At 39.4% G+C, this 12372-nt stretch overlaps 2 protein-coding genes across 6 annotated transcripts in view; one reads left to right on the forward strand and one right to left on the reverse strand.

The window, feature by feature from the left end:
• Positions 1-6137, forward strand: tmem98 (transmembrane protein 98). The gene is made up of 7 exons (XM_044099897.1): positions 1-124; positions 1970-2209; positions 3330-3461; positions 3545-3578; positions 3646-3761; positions 3838-3897; positions 3981-6137. Exons 2-7 carry the CDS (start codon positions 2079-2081, stop codon positions 4180-4182), a joined length of 675 nt encoding a protein of 224 aa, XP_043955832.1. The 5' UTR covers positions 1-124; positions 1970-2078; the 3' UTR covers positions 4183-6137.
• The window catches only part of svilc (supervillin c), a 26705-nt gene continuing 20449 nt past the window's right edge, over positions 6117-12372 (reverse strand). For 4 of the 5 annotated variants that reach the window (XM_044099895.1, XM_044099894.1, XM_044099892.1 and 1 more), the window contains 11 exons: positions 11806-11950; positions 10737-11040; positions 10497-10648; positions 10070-10172; positions 9786-9993; positions 9574-9707; positions 9342-9497; positions 8341-8484; positions 8127-8239; positions 6521-6676; positions 6117-6350 (listed from right to left, as the gene is read on the reverse strand). In XM_044099895.1, coding sequence (XP_043955830.1) covers positions 6261-6350; positions 6521-6676; positions 8127-8239; positions 8341-8484; positions 9342-9497; positions 9574-9707; positions 9786-9993; positions 10070-10172; positions 10497-10648; positions 10737-11040; positions 11806-11950 — 1705 coding nt within the window. In that variant the 3' untranslated portion in view covers positions 6117-6260. The remainder of the gene's footprint in view (positions 6351-6520; positions 6677-8126; positions 8240-8340; positions 8485-9341; positions 9498-9573; positions 9708-9785; positions 9994-10069; positions 10173-10496; positions 10649-10736; positions 11041-11805; positions 11951-12372) is intronic. The other variant, XM_044099893.1, reaches the window with a different exon arrangement.

Consider the following 12372-nt stretch of genomic DNA (forward strand, 5'->3'; position numbering starts at 1 on the left):
GCAGTTGGAGTGCGCGTTCACGTCTCAGGTCTGGGGGACGTTGGTGCCGTCTCCGCGCTCCCGCCGCCGGAGTAAAAACTATTTTGTCGCTTAAAGAGAATCGACAAAAAAGCGAAATGTACAGGTAAGTAGCCAAAAAATAAGTTTATTTGTCTGTTTCAGATCAATAGGGACTTTTATAAAGTGTTTGAAAAGTTTTTGAAGAGTTAACATCAGGAAATTGTTCTTGGAAAAACTCAATATGTGGGTGTGTGTCTTTCGGTTCATTGTTTCATGGCGCAGGAAAAGAAGCTTTTCGTATCTATATTTTTGTGTGGTGCTTAATAGTTTTTATTTAGACTGTTGCTTATGTGGTTTGGTGGTTTATTCTTTAGGACTTATAATAATAAGATGATACTTTTTAAAATGCAGCAGATTCTGTTCGTTTCTTGAGGCTGAACGTTACAATGAATATTTTTTTTCCTTTCTATTATCTTTTGTCTGGAGCAGCTCCACAGAACTCTGATCAATAAAAATGAAATTGTTTTTTATATCGCTGCAAACAGGGAAAAGCAAAACAATTTCACGGAAAATAAAGATTTTCTTCCTTTTGATATCATTGGCTATTTTATGTCTTCAGTTTTTGCCGAGGTGCAGGTTAAGTTTTATGTTTACATTTATGTTTTTGTTTTTTAGCTGAGATCGAAGCAGATTTGATCAAATTATTGGTGAGAAATGAAAAAGTTCTCAGGCTGGGTAAAGCCCTTCATGATGCTGCGAGTTTAACAAAATTAATCAGATTAAAGAGTTACAACATTCCATGCTGTAATCTCACACACTCAGCCAGGCAAAAATGCAGGTTAGTCATGTTATAACATTTGAAGTTTAGCAATGTAACCAGTGCACCTGGAGCAGATTCTGTAATTGTTATGTAAATGAGACCATGATGATTTGTTTCAACACTTTCTTTTTCTTTACTTTAAACATGTTCCTAAATGCTCATGTGATTGTTGGAGCTGTTTGTTTACTCAGCACTGACAAAAATCAAAATTCCAACTGGAAGAAGGAAAATTAACCCCAGATCATGATACTGCCATCACCACCACGTTCCACTCTGTGATTTTGTTGATATCCAGTTTTTTTTGTGATGCTGCCAGGACAAATAATACTGTTAATTCTTAACGAAGTCAGTGTTGTTAGCAAAACTAGCTTGTTAGCAATCTACTTCCGTTCCAAACATTTTGTTTTCACCTTTCAGACAAATTTGTACGATGGCGCAGTGAGGTCATTGTAGAGAGAAAAGATGGAAGAGTACATTTTTGCCAAAAAAAAAAACAAAAAACAAAAACTCAGAGATTTTGAGGTTAATTTCAGAAATCGTCTAGAAAAAAATGTTCTGTTTCAAAAGTCAAAAATTATTCTGTCAAATTCTAATATATTATAATATATATATACTTTTAATTAGACTGAAAAATTTACTTTTGTTTCCAAAAAGTTAAATTTTTTCAAATTATTGTTCATTTATTATGGTCTCATTTTTAATATCACAGAACACTTTTGAGATCTACCGGTACAGTTTGAAACAGAAGAAAAATAAACAACCACTTTTGAAATGAGAGGGCAAACAGGTCATGGTTTTGTTTTGGTCTGACATTGCAGGTTTAATTAAGGTGTTATTAAAAGTGAGTGGGAGCGTTGTTTACCCAAAGTGTATTTAAAGCTCTTGACTTTATGAGCCATTAATTATTTTCATGTTGATTATTTTGTTTTTGTTCCGATTAAACTATATTAAAAAAGCAAGTGCTCTTCAAGTGCTTCATGTGTATCATATTTACAGCCAGACTAAGTGCTGCTGATTATGTTCTCCTCTCCATGGGTTCAGAGTTATATTTCGTCATAGCAGTACTAACATTTCTGCCAGAAATATTCTGAAGTAGGGTGATAATGTCGCCAATCAGGCTGAAGTTAACAAGTATCCTCTCCTCCACAGATGAGTATCTATCTGTAAGTAAAGCTCGGACAATCAGCCAAACCGTGATTGGACTCCTTTCTTCTTGACGAGTCTCTGCCGTCAGACGCTGTGGGACTTACGGTTCGCCATGGAGACGGTGGTGATCGTGGCCATAGGAGTGTTGGCCACCATCTTTCTGGCCTCCTTTGTTGCTCTGGTGGTGGTGTGCCGACATCGCTACTGCCACCCTCATGACCTGCTGCACCACTTCGACTCCAAGTCAGTAAATCTGCACAAAGCCTCTACAGAATATGAAGCATTAATAAGAATACATAAACTTTTAGCACAGCTTGGGCCTGCAAAGCAAAAGGGTTGTTAGTGTTGGCTCACAAAAAGAAGCTTTGGTATTGGGTTTGTTGATAGTTAATTCTGCATTGTTCTATTTAACATAGCTTAAAGAAATATAGAAAAAATGAAGAGTCCACTGCACTGAACCCCGTTGAAAATCTCATGGTTTTTCCACCAAATATTGGTTTCACTAGTGTTGTTGTTTCTAAATGAATATGAGCTTTTTTTATTTGCATTATTTGAGGTCTGAAAGCTCTGCATCTTTTTCATTATTTTGACAACTTATCATTTTCTGCAAATAAATACAATGTTTTCGCTTGGAATACCAGAGACATGTTGTCAGCAGTTCATAGAATAAAAGAACAATGTTCATTTTACTCAAACATAAACCTATAAAAAGCAAAATCAGAAAAACTGATAATTTTAAGTGGTCTCTTAATTTTTTCCAGAGCTGTATATTAAGTCAATTGGAAATTAAACAGTGTGTTTTTGTGGGTTTTTCTTATTCTGTTCAAACCAAGGAGAGACCTTGGACACACTAAAGAACACATCAACATGATAAATAGAAAAACAAAAATTTTTTTACCTGTTTTCCTAAAAAAAAAAAAAAAAAAAATGGAGTACAAGAAAAAGACCAAAGGAACCATCCATCAGCCCAGCTGTGGAGGACACTGCTGCAAAAATATAAAATACTGCATATTTTCTTAAACTCAAAAGGGGAAATTGTGATGGAAAATTGTATTGTTTGGTAATAAAGTCTGCCACAGGAATAAGATCAGACAGTATTTATGTTAAAAGAATGTAATAAATATTGAATTGTGTGTAAAAAAAAAAACAACATTCCAAAAGTTGATATTTCTTCACATATTTTGTAGCATTATCCGTAAGGGGTCACAAAGGTCATGGCATGAACAAGGTTGGGAACCCCTAATCTAGTGGGCATGAATTGGTTTCGCTTTGGTTGCGAACACATCTTTAGCCATTCTCAACTTAAATACCAGCAGAATCTTGTACATTTTCATCCAGTTCTTCGTTCCCTGTTGTTGGACAGACCCACCGTGGATCTGATTAGCGCCATGGAAACGCAGAGTGAGCCTTCGGAGCTGGAGCTGGACGACGTGGTTATCACCAACCCTCACATCGAAGCCATCCTGGAGAACGAGGACTGGATAGAGGACGCATCGTATGTCGAACCGCAACCAAATCATTTGTCAGACATTGTCTCTGTCGATTTTAGTTGCTAAACTTTGAATTTGTGTTTAACAGCGGCTTGGTGTCACACTGCATCTCTATTCTGAAGGTAAAATTACTACTTTTTTTGTTACCGTATAATATTGATTTAACTAATACATCTAGTCCACACACAGATCTGCCACACTTTGACTGAAAAATTGGTGGCCATGACAATGGGTTCAGGGGCAAAGGTCAAAGCACCTGCCAGTTTGAGTGACATCATCACAGTGGCCAAACGAATCAGTCCAAGGTAACGCCTCGCTAGAACCTGATGTTATTACAGCTCTAGCATGGGCTGACTTGTGTTCTTGTTTTGTGTCCTAAAGGGTGGACGATGTGGTCAGGTCTATGTACCCTCCTCTGGATCCAATCCTCCTGGACGCCAGGTAGTCTCACTGAGTTTGATTGCTGAAAGAGAAGAGTTTGAGCTGCTTGTTTTTTCAAATTTATGTATCTTGTTCCTCCTCAGAGCCACTGCTCTGCTGCTTTCAGTCAGCCACCTAGTGCTGGTCACCCGCAACGCCTGTCACATGTCCGGCAGCCTGGACTGGATCGACCAGTCGCTTCACGCAGCGGAGGATCACATGGTGGTTCTGCGTGAAGCGGCGCTGGCTTCCGAACCAGAGCGAATCCTTTTTGGAGATGATGCTCAGAGAGAACAGGCCATTTGAGGAAAAAACCTGAAGCAGCACAAACTACAGTCAAAAATACAAACCATGAAAAAGCTGTTGCATTCCAACGCTGACCTAGTGATACGTACTAAAATAGACATTTCAGTTTCACATCTGTGGCTCTACAGTGGACAGAATGTTTTTAAAATCATTTTCTGAAATGCACCATCCAGTAGTGGGCCTATAATCCAGTCTAACCAGCACTGCAGTCACAAGGAGGCTTAGTCAGCTAATCCATCCTGACGAAAATGACATCCATTAACCAGTGAACCCGAAGGTGCTCCAATTCAGTGTAAAAAAAGTTAGAGAAACCTGGCTTACTTAGCATGTGTGGGGTCAGTTTAACTGGGATTTGGTGAGAAAAAAAATAAAAGAGTGGATTCTTCAAATACTTTGATGCAGGTGGGGTAAATAAAATGCAGTTCTTTCTAGGGAATTTTTTATTAGTTTTCCCCTTCACTTGTGACACACTTTACATGTGCAGCTCTTTCCATGGATGACCAGTTTAGCTCAATACTGGAAATCCTGCCAGTGTAACCAAAAGCTGAACTTCTGAGGTCCTGCGTTGGATAGATACACCATGGTTTCTGCATGTAAAAGTTTGTATTTTCAAACATATTTTACTTCCAGTTTTATTCATGACATTCTGGTCAAATTGCTGCCATCTTGGTCTTGAATTGGTATCTTGGTCTTGATGCCAAAGCCGATCTGGTGTGTTTTGGGCCATATTGGATGCATATCTCCCAAAAAGTTACACTTTCATCTGATCAGTCAACAGATTTTCCCAAAAGTCTTATCTAGCCTGTAAGTTAGTCTAGCCTAAGTTAGTTTTGTCTCATTTCAAATGTGCCAAGATATTGTCATTAAAAACTAGAAAATAATACTTGGAAACATTTTGTGTGTTTGCAGTGTAGGTCCTTCATTGATGCCTCAGTTTTATTGCTGAATAATGAACCCTGACTTTAACTTATGCAATGAGGCCTGTAGTACCGTAGATATTGCTGTGGATTTTTTTGTGGATCAGTTGTCTTTGCACTCTTGGGAGTGATTTTGGTAGGCCGGCCACTTCTGGGAGGGTTCACAATTTTTTTGTGTTTTCTCCATTTGCATCTCCCTGAAGCCCCAAAAACATCTTTGCAAACCAATCCAGACTGAATACCATTTCCCCCCCATCTGTTCCTGAGCTTACTTCAATTTAGACATAATGTGTAGCTTTCTGAAAGCATTTTTGAGTTGCTTCTCCCCCTTCAAATTAATGAAACCATCATTTGAAAACTTGCATTTTCTATTTACTTGTTAACTTTGCCTGGTATTAAGATACAAAACATTTTAAGGGCACGTTTTTACAGCGCTGTGTTGCTGTGTCATGAGGACATTTTTAGTTGATTGAAACAGAATTAGCTTGTCTCTCTGGGCTGGCGGGATGTTATTGGAGCATGTCTACCTGCTCCTTCATGCATAGCTAATAGTGAATCCCCAAGGAGCTGTAATAAGGCATTAGCCACAGACTATGTGAACACACTGGCCTCGGTTACAGTCCATGTCGCTTTGTACACAAAGTCCTGGCATAAAAATAACAGTTGAATGACAATCAGAAATTGTGGGAATAGAGATGTTTTCTGCTAGGTTTTTTTTTTTAAAAAGGAAGAACTTAAAACACACAGATGTTTTTTTGTAATAAAAGAAGACGTAGAAATTTCTTATTTTCTTTTTTGTTTCCATGTTTATATGCATTGACATGCACTGAACCATTTTAAAATATATACTTTGTTTTTCCCATTTTCATTTGATGTTTCTTGCTTATTGCCATTGATTTTTATTTTTCACTAACTTGTACAGAAACAAAATGTCCTATAGGAACCAAGTGGTTACTTTAGAGAAATCGTTTTCCAGTTAAAAGTTTACACACTCATATTATTTTGACATAAATAAAGTGATTTTTCTTTCTCTGTTTATTATGCTTGGAGCAGTCTTTGGTGCAATAAAAATGGCGCTATCCCAGCTTCACCTTCCGTTCTTATTAAAGGAAGAAGTCCCAGGTGCAGAATCGCTGCTTGCCTTTCACTCGATCCGGTTGTCTAATAAAACAACCCTTTGCTTTTCTTCAGATCAGTTTGCTTCCAGCCGGGAAGGGAGGCATATTCATCCCGCTTCATTTCCAAAATAGCCTGAAATAGAAGCAATGTAGAAGTTAGTTTATAAAATCAACAACAAATGTTAATAAAGTTCTGCCTTTATCTCTGGATTATGATTCTCCTATGAGGAAATAGGCATTTATTTCAGGTGAACACTGCACTCTGCTGGTTGAAAGATGCCACTGCAGTAGCTTTCAGGTTACCTGGAAGTCCTGATCAGACAGGTAGACCTCCAGGTGCTGCGGGTCCACGCCTGCAGGTAAGGGGCTCCGCAGCAGCTCTTCCACAGGGTACTGGGTCTTCATGAGCTGGGCCAGGGCGTCCTGCACCAAGGTCAGCTTCACTTCCCCTGAGTCCCTCTAATTCACATCAACATGAAGAAAGTGACACCGGGCAATAACAAAATGGAGTCTGTACCAGAGCAATTATTAAAAAACAAACACAATTAAAAAGTTTAATTTAAAATTCAAAAGCGATACTAGTTCTAAAGTTTTGCTTTTATTTCAATTTGTTCCTTTTATCCTAAATCCCAAAGATTTTACTCAATGAATGAAGGAAGTTTGCATTTCTTTGACCTTTTGGTTATCATTTTGCTGCTGAACAACTTTGCAAATGTTTTGCTCAAATCATTTTAAATCACTAATGTTTATCCCAACTAGTTTTCCATAAAGTAGTTTTGACATAAATTTTACCATAAGCACAATAAAAAGGAATTGAGGGACAGCAGTTTGGAGTCAAATGTTCAAATAAGGTTTTCATATAATGAATATATCAAAACATTTTTCACCTTACAAGTCCAAACATCCATGTCTGTTATAGTGAATTAAATGTCATATACATTAGAGGGGCAAAAGTTAGGAAGGAACTTTAAGTTTCGGTTCACAATGACTTTTCTTAAAAACAAGCATTGACAGGATCAGACTCTGCTTTCACTGATATGCAGCATTTCTTTAAGTATGTTGCCAGACGACTGCAGAAAAATTAATAAAACATGAGTTTAACATAAGTGCTCAGTTTTAGGGGTCGAGAAATAAAAGATAAATCACTGTTTGCATATTGCATGTTTGCTGGTCTGATGGTGAAGCCATTAATTACCTAATGTTAGAAAAATGCATTAAGTGACTCTGACTGTAAAAAAGAAAAGAAAAAAAATACTCATTTTACAGTGTGGTATGTACAATATTTATATTCAGTCTACTGACTTTGATACCCCTAAAAAAAACTCTAGTGCCACCTTCTGTCTTCAAAAGTGACCAAATCAGTATAAAGTCCACCTGTCTTTAATTTATTCTCACTATAAATATCGTTGTTCTGCCGGGGAGACAGGAAATATGTGGGAATATAAGCTCTCATAAGAGAAGACAAAATACATGTATGCATGTCACTCTGGTCACAGTTGATAGGAAACAGATGGAGTTAAATACAGGGCTGTCTCAGGAGAAAAGCATTCACCTTTTTTCTTTCACTTCACAGTTATGCATTACCTTCTGTCCATCTCCTGCATTAAAATCCTAATCAAATACATTAAAGTTTGTTTTTAATACTATAACAAGCCCCTGGAAAATTTTCAAAAATAAGTAGATGATTTATTCCCTTATATAAGAATGAAAGAGGAGAATTTCATCTGAGATTTTGTTCACAGCAGTTATTGGTGAGGAGCATCCCTCCAGAAAGCTGCAGAATTTGTTTTCCTAAACATGTGAAACAGTTGAGTCACTTCTGCCAGAGGTCATAGTGTGTAGAAGCTCAAATAAATATGCAACACAACATCTAGTCTACTTTCTGGAAGGAAATATTAATCATGCATACCTGTGTGAGAGGTCCATGGTTCCTCTCCCAGCGGGGGAAGATGTTAGTGAAGGTGAGAGGCTCTGATCCCTCAAAGATGAAGTAAGCCTGTGGGGGCCTTCTCGGGTTTATCTCTGGTTCAGAGTGGATGCATGAGAGGATATTAAACACAGAAAAACATTACACAAATGCCTTCATTTCTAAGGCAATTATCCATGAAAGTAATTCCCCTGACCTTTGCAGTACTGAAGAGTCGTCTGCATGGCACACTTTCTCTCGCTGTGCCAGAGGCTCCAGGCTGCAGCAGAGCTCTCTGTTTGCTCAGGCTGACCTCTCTGCCACAGGTAGACCTCTAACCGGTTGTCAAGCAGGAATAAGGCTGATGACAGAAAGCAGAGGTAATTAAATAATAACATAGAGTAAAATTCTGTTATGTTTGACTTCAAGGTTTATTCACACCTGACACATTTGGTCCGCTTTAAACGGATCAGAGTTTGTTTCCTTGGTTGATTGGGAGATTTTGTGAAAACCAGCTTATTGAGGCGGTCTGGCTCCGCTTCCAAACTAACTTTAGTACGGTTCATTTGGGCTGTAAATACAGACCGGCCTCGATGCAGAAGAACTACAGGAAATAAATGTCTGACTGGACTTCATGAGCCACCGTTGCTGGGCCTTAGAGTAAAAATGAGTCCTTCGTTGTTGCTAACGCTACTACCGTATGTATTGACTGTGATGAAATTGTACCTAATCTTTCCGCTTAGTGATGCTGCTGCCAGCATATTGTGGGTCAAGGTATGCAGAGCATTTGCTGATGCTGTTCCAAAATTAGAAATATCCCATCATGAAACATGTGTATAATGAGCTGCACCTGACATTCAAAATTGCTTTGCAGACATAATAACAGCACCAATGCAGAAAACTGAAATTCCATGTTTGTTTTTCAGAGTCTGTGTTTTGTCCCGCCCCCATAATTTCTGTCAAATGGGAGCAATGAAAGTCACTGGCATGGCGTTGTTTACAAATTATAGCCCACTTGCAAAAATGTGAAAGCAAACTGCACCAAACAAGCAAAATACAGTCAGCTTTGGGTTTGGACCTACGGATTTTCCTGGTGTGAATCTACCCTTACTGTTTCTATGGAATGTTTGGCATACAAAAATGTAGAGTTTGAATAATTTCTACATATTTGAAATTATTCACAGCATAATGTGCTTGAAATTTTTCCATATTTTTCACCTGGTTGAGGAACAGAGTACAGGCTTTCCTGGACAAAGGGCATCGCCATCACGACCCCTGGCAGCCGGATCGGACTCCGGAGCTCCTCTGCTTCAAATCTGCTAGAAGAGGCACTCAGATGGAAAAGGCGGGGAGTGAAGTTGTACTTTCCAGGATCTGCAAGGAGAGAACAGAAATGTCGTCTCCTACTGTAATCTTAATGATAAAAACTAAAATGTGCATCATGTTGCACCTTGCAGCATGCAGTCATAGGCCTTTCTGTCCATCTGGCCCAAAGCGGTCCAGAAGTCTGAGGGCTCTGAACCCTCCTCTACAAAACGCACTGTCACAGGGTTGCTTTTGCAGAGGCCCAGTTCTGACGGACTCCTGAAAAACACCAAACTCAAAAACAGAAAGCTGGAAACAAATGCTGCACTGAGACAGAAAACTAGATTCATGCTTTACATTTCAGTGAGACGCTCCACTGCCTTCTTACTAACTTCTCGGGTGCTGCTGTGGGCTTTACAGCCGGTCCAGAGATACAGCACCCCCTGCTGGCTGTTCAGCAGGACGACTGAGCCCCTCGACCTCAGGCTGGAACAGCAGCAATCCCCCTCTAGCAGCAAAGCCTCCTCTGGGAGCTCCCCTCGCACGCAAAACAGACGCCAGTCTGTTGTGAGGAAAAACAAATGTTATTTCAGTTAAAAAATATGAAACTGGGAAAAAACTAGAAGCAGATTTTACTCCACCTGCAGTGGAGGTGGGTTCCTCTCGCTTTCCCTTGTGAATGACCAGACCTCCCTGGAAAAGCTGCAGGAAGCAGGGGGGTTCCTTACCCTGAGGAACAACCAGCTACAGAAACAACACACAGACTGTAACACCCAATGCTTTTTTAAACAATACAAAACATAATTTCATTTATGGCTGAAAATGAGCAGAATCAGAATCAGAATTGCAAACACTGACACTATTTTGAAAAGCTACCTGTACTTACATATTTACAACACAGTACACATTCTTCCTTATTAGGAACTCTATAAAATCCCCTTAATATTAATTGACTTGTAATATTTTGACTATACTGGGTGATTCTAGGATCTTTTAGTTACAGAACTAGATTTCTACAGCTTCTTAGGTTTATATTCTAGACATTTAAAGTGCAGAAGTGATCCATACTTGTGAGTCTTCATGGTTGTTCATCCCGATGGATAGAAAAGCTGCCGTGTCCTGTCCGCTGACACAGGAATGGCGTCCTCGCCACAGGAAGAACGCTGTGTTCTCCTTTGGTTTGGAAGCATTCCCACGCTCATCATGGCTATTCCTGTTATCTATAATGAACAAGAAGAAGCATTAAGGTGAAAAAAAATCACAATCTGTGTTTGTTATCGTAACTTTGCATCATCAGTAGTCACTGACCAAACGCAGTGATGCTATATGTCCAGCGGATCACGTAGGAATCTCCTTCGTGAAGCTGCCCCGTGCTTTCCACTTGAATTTCACTGTCATCAAACTCCTGGACGTGCCAGGTATCCACTGAAACGGTCCTCAGCTCCATCTGATGGCCTTCCTCCAGGGTGATGACACCCTGGCCCCGATGAACATCAACCCCGGAGAGAACAGTCCGGACTGAGGCGTCTCCTTCCAGCAGTCCACCGGACGCCAGAGCTTTAATATCGCAGGGAGTCAGGACATCTGATGATGGTGGTTCAACAGGGAGGGACTGTAAAATTAATATGGAAATGTATATTACAAATCATTAATTTGTAATATTGTTTCATTTTAAATGGGTAGTATTATGTGTATTACAGGCTAGTTTATAGCCTCTTTATACCACAACCAAGAACATTGTTAACTTCAGTTGTTATAAAAATGCTGTATATATCAAATATGGCTTAAAAGAAATTTGACTTTGTAATTTAACACCTTGAAATTGGATCTCTATCTCTTTAAGAAACACCTGCTCTTTCTGAAAATCCACCTTCAGGACATCATCCCAACATCGCTCCTCTATTAACCCTTTAACAACATTTTTACCAGCGTTACACTGAGAAGTAGCTCCAATAATAAGCTCAGCAGTTCAACCAGGTGTTTGCTAATCGCTGCTGACTAGTCTGAAGGAGCTGAGTAGGGAGGTTGCTGGGAAGGGCTGCACTGTAAGACAGAAGCTCTGAACCTTGGCCTTGAAGGCGGGGCTAGGTCTACCCAGACGTTTTGCACAGCTGAATGGTTGCCATGGAGATTAAACCATTTCTCAAACATGAATCAAAGCATTAAAGTCACAGTCCAAGTATGTTTTTGATGATGTAATAGCATTTTAATATGATGTAAAGCTGAAAAAGGTACATTTTACCTTATACTGCCTCTTTGAAATAAGATAGAAAGTCATATTACAAAAAAAAAAAATAGAATACTATTTTGGCTGTATTGGTTTTGTTAGAGAGTACGGGTGAGATCAGAGTATAAACCACTGAACTGTGAGATTAACCTGCATTGCATTCCCCTCTGAAGCGACCTCCACCGTGTCGTCGCTTCCACACATCGGGCTCAGGAACTTCTCCCGGAACAGCGCCGTCTCGTTGTCCTCGGTAACCACGGCGAGCAGGGCCCAGCTGGGACGGCCCTCTCCCCTCCTGGGCACAAACCGCATCATCATAAGACCACCCTAAATATTAATGCAGCCGTTACAGAAGCTAAATCTGAAGCAGAGTCCAACAGGCTTGATTACAGAAACCCATTCCCAAAATATATAACACAGCTCCCAGCAAGGCTGGGGGCTCTGAAGTCAGCACTTTGAAAACAAAGTTGTAACCAGTATGTGTGTTTTTTTCTCCTACTTTTTTAATGCTAAAATTGCATCATTGTTTCTGTGCATGAATTGTTCCCAAATAGGACTGAATTTAAATCAAAAGATGATGTCAATTTAAGGAGTTGTATACCAATATTTTATGAACACGTTTCTTTGATTTTAAAATTGAATCATATTTTACGTATTGTGCTTCATTCACAATACAAAATACATCTGAGGTTCAGTGCAGAGGGTTAAACCTCTGCA

This window comes from Gambusia affinis, linkage group LG19, assembly GCF_019740435.1.
Source record: "Gambusia affinis linkage group LG19, SWU_Gaff_1.0, whole genome shotgun sequence".
Lineage (NCBI taxonomy): Eukaryota > Metazoa > Chordata > Actinopteri > Cyprinodontiformes > Poeciliidae > Gambusia > Gambusia affinis.

What these genes read in the sequence shown, in the direction of transcription:
- tmem98 (XM_044099897.1), top strand. Translation starts at nt 2,079, where the DNA reads ATGGAGACGGTGGTGATCGTGGCCATAGGAGTGTTGGCCACCATCTTT. An exon ending in CTGCACCACTTCGACTCCAA is followed by an intron (nt 2,210 to 3,329) that starts GTCAGTAAATCT and finishes GTTGTTGGACAG; the next exon opens with ACCCACCGTGGATCTGATTA. An exon ending in GACTGGATAGAGGACGCATC is followed by an intron (nt 3,462 to 3,544) that starts GTATGTCGAACC and finishes TGTGTTTAACAG; the next exon opens with CGGCTTGGTGTCACACTGCA.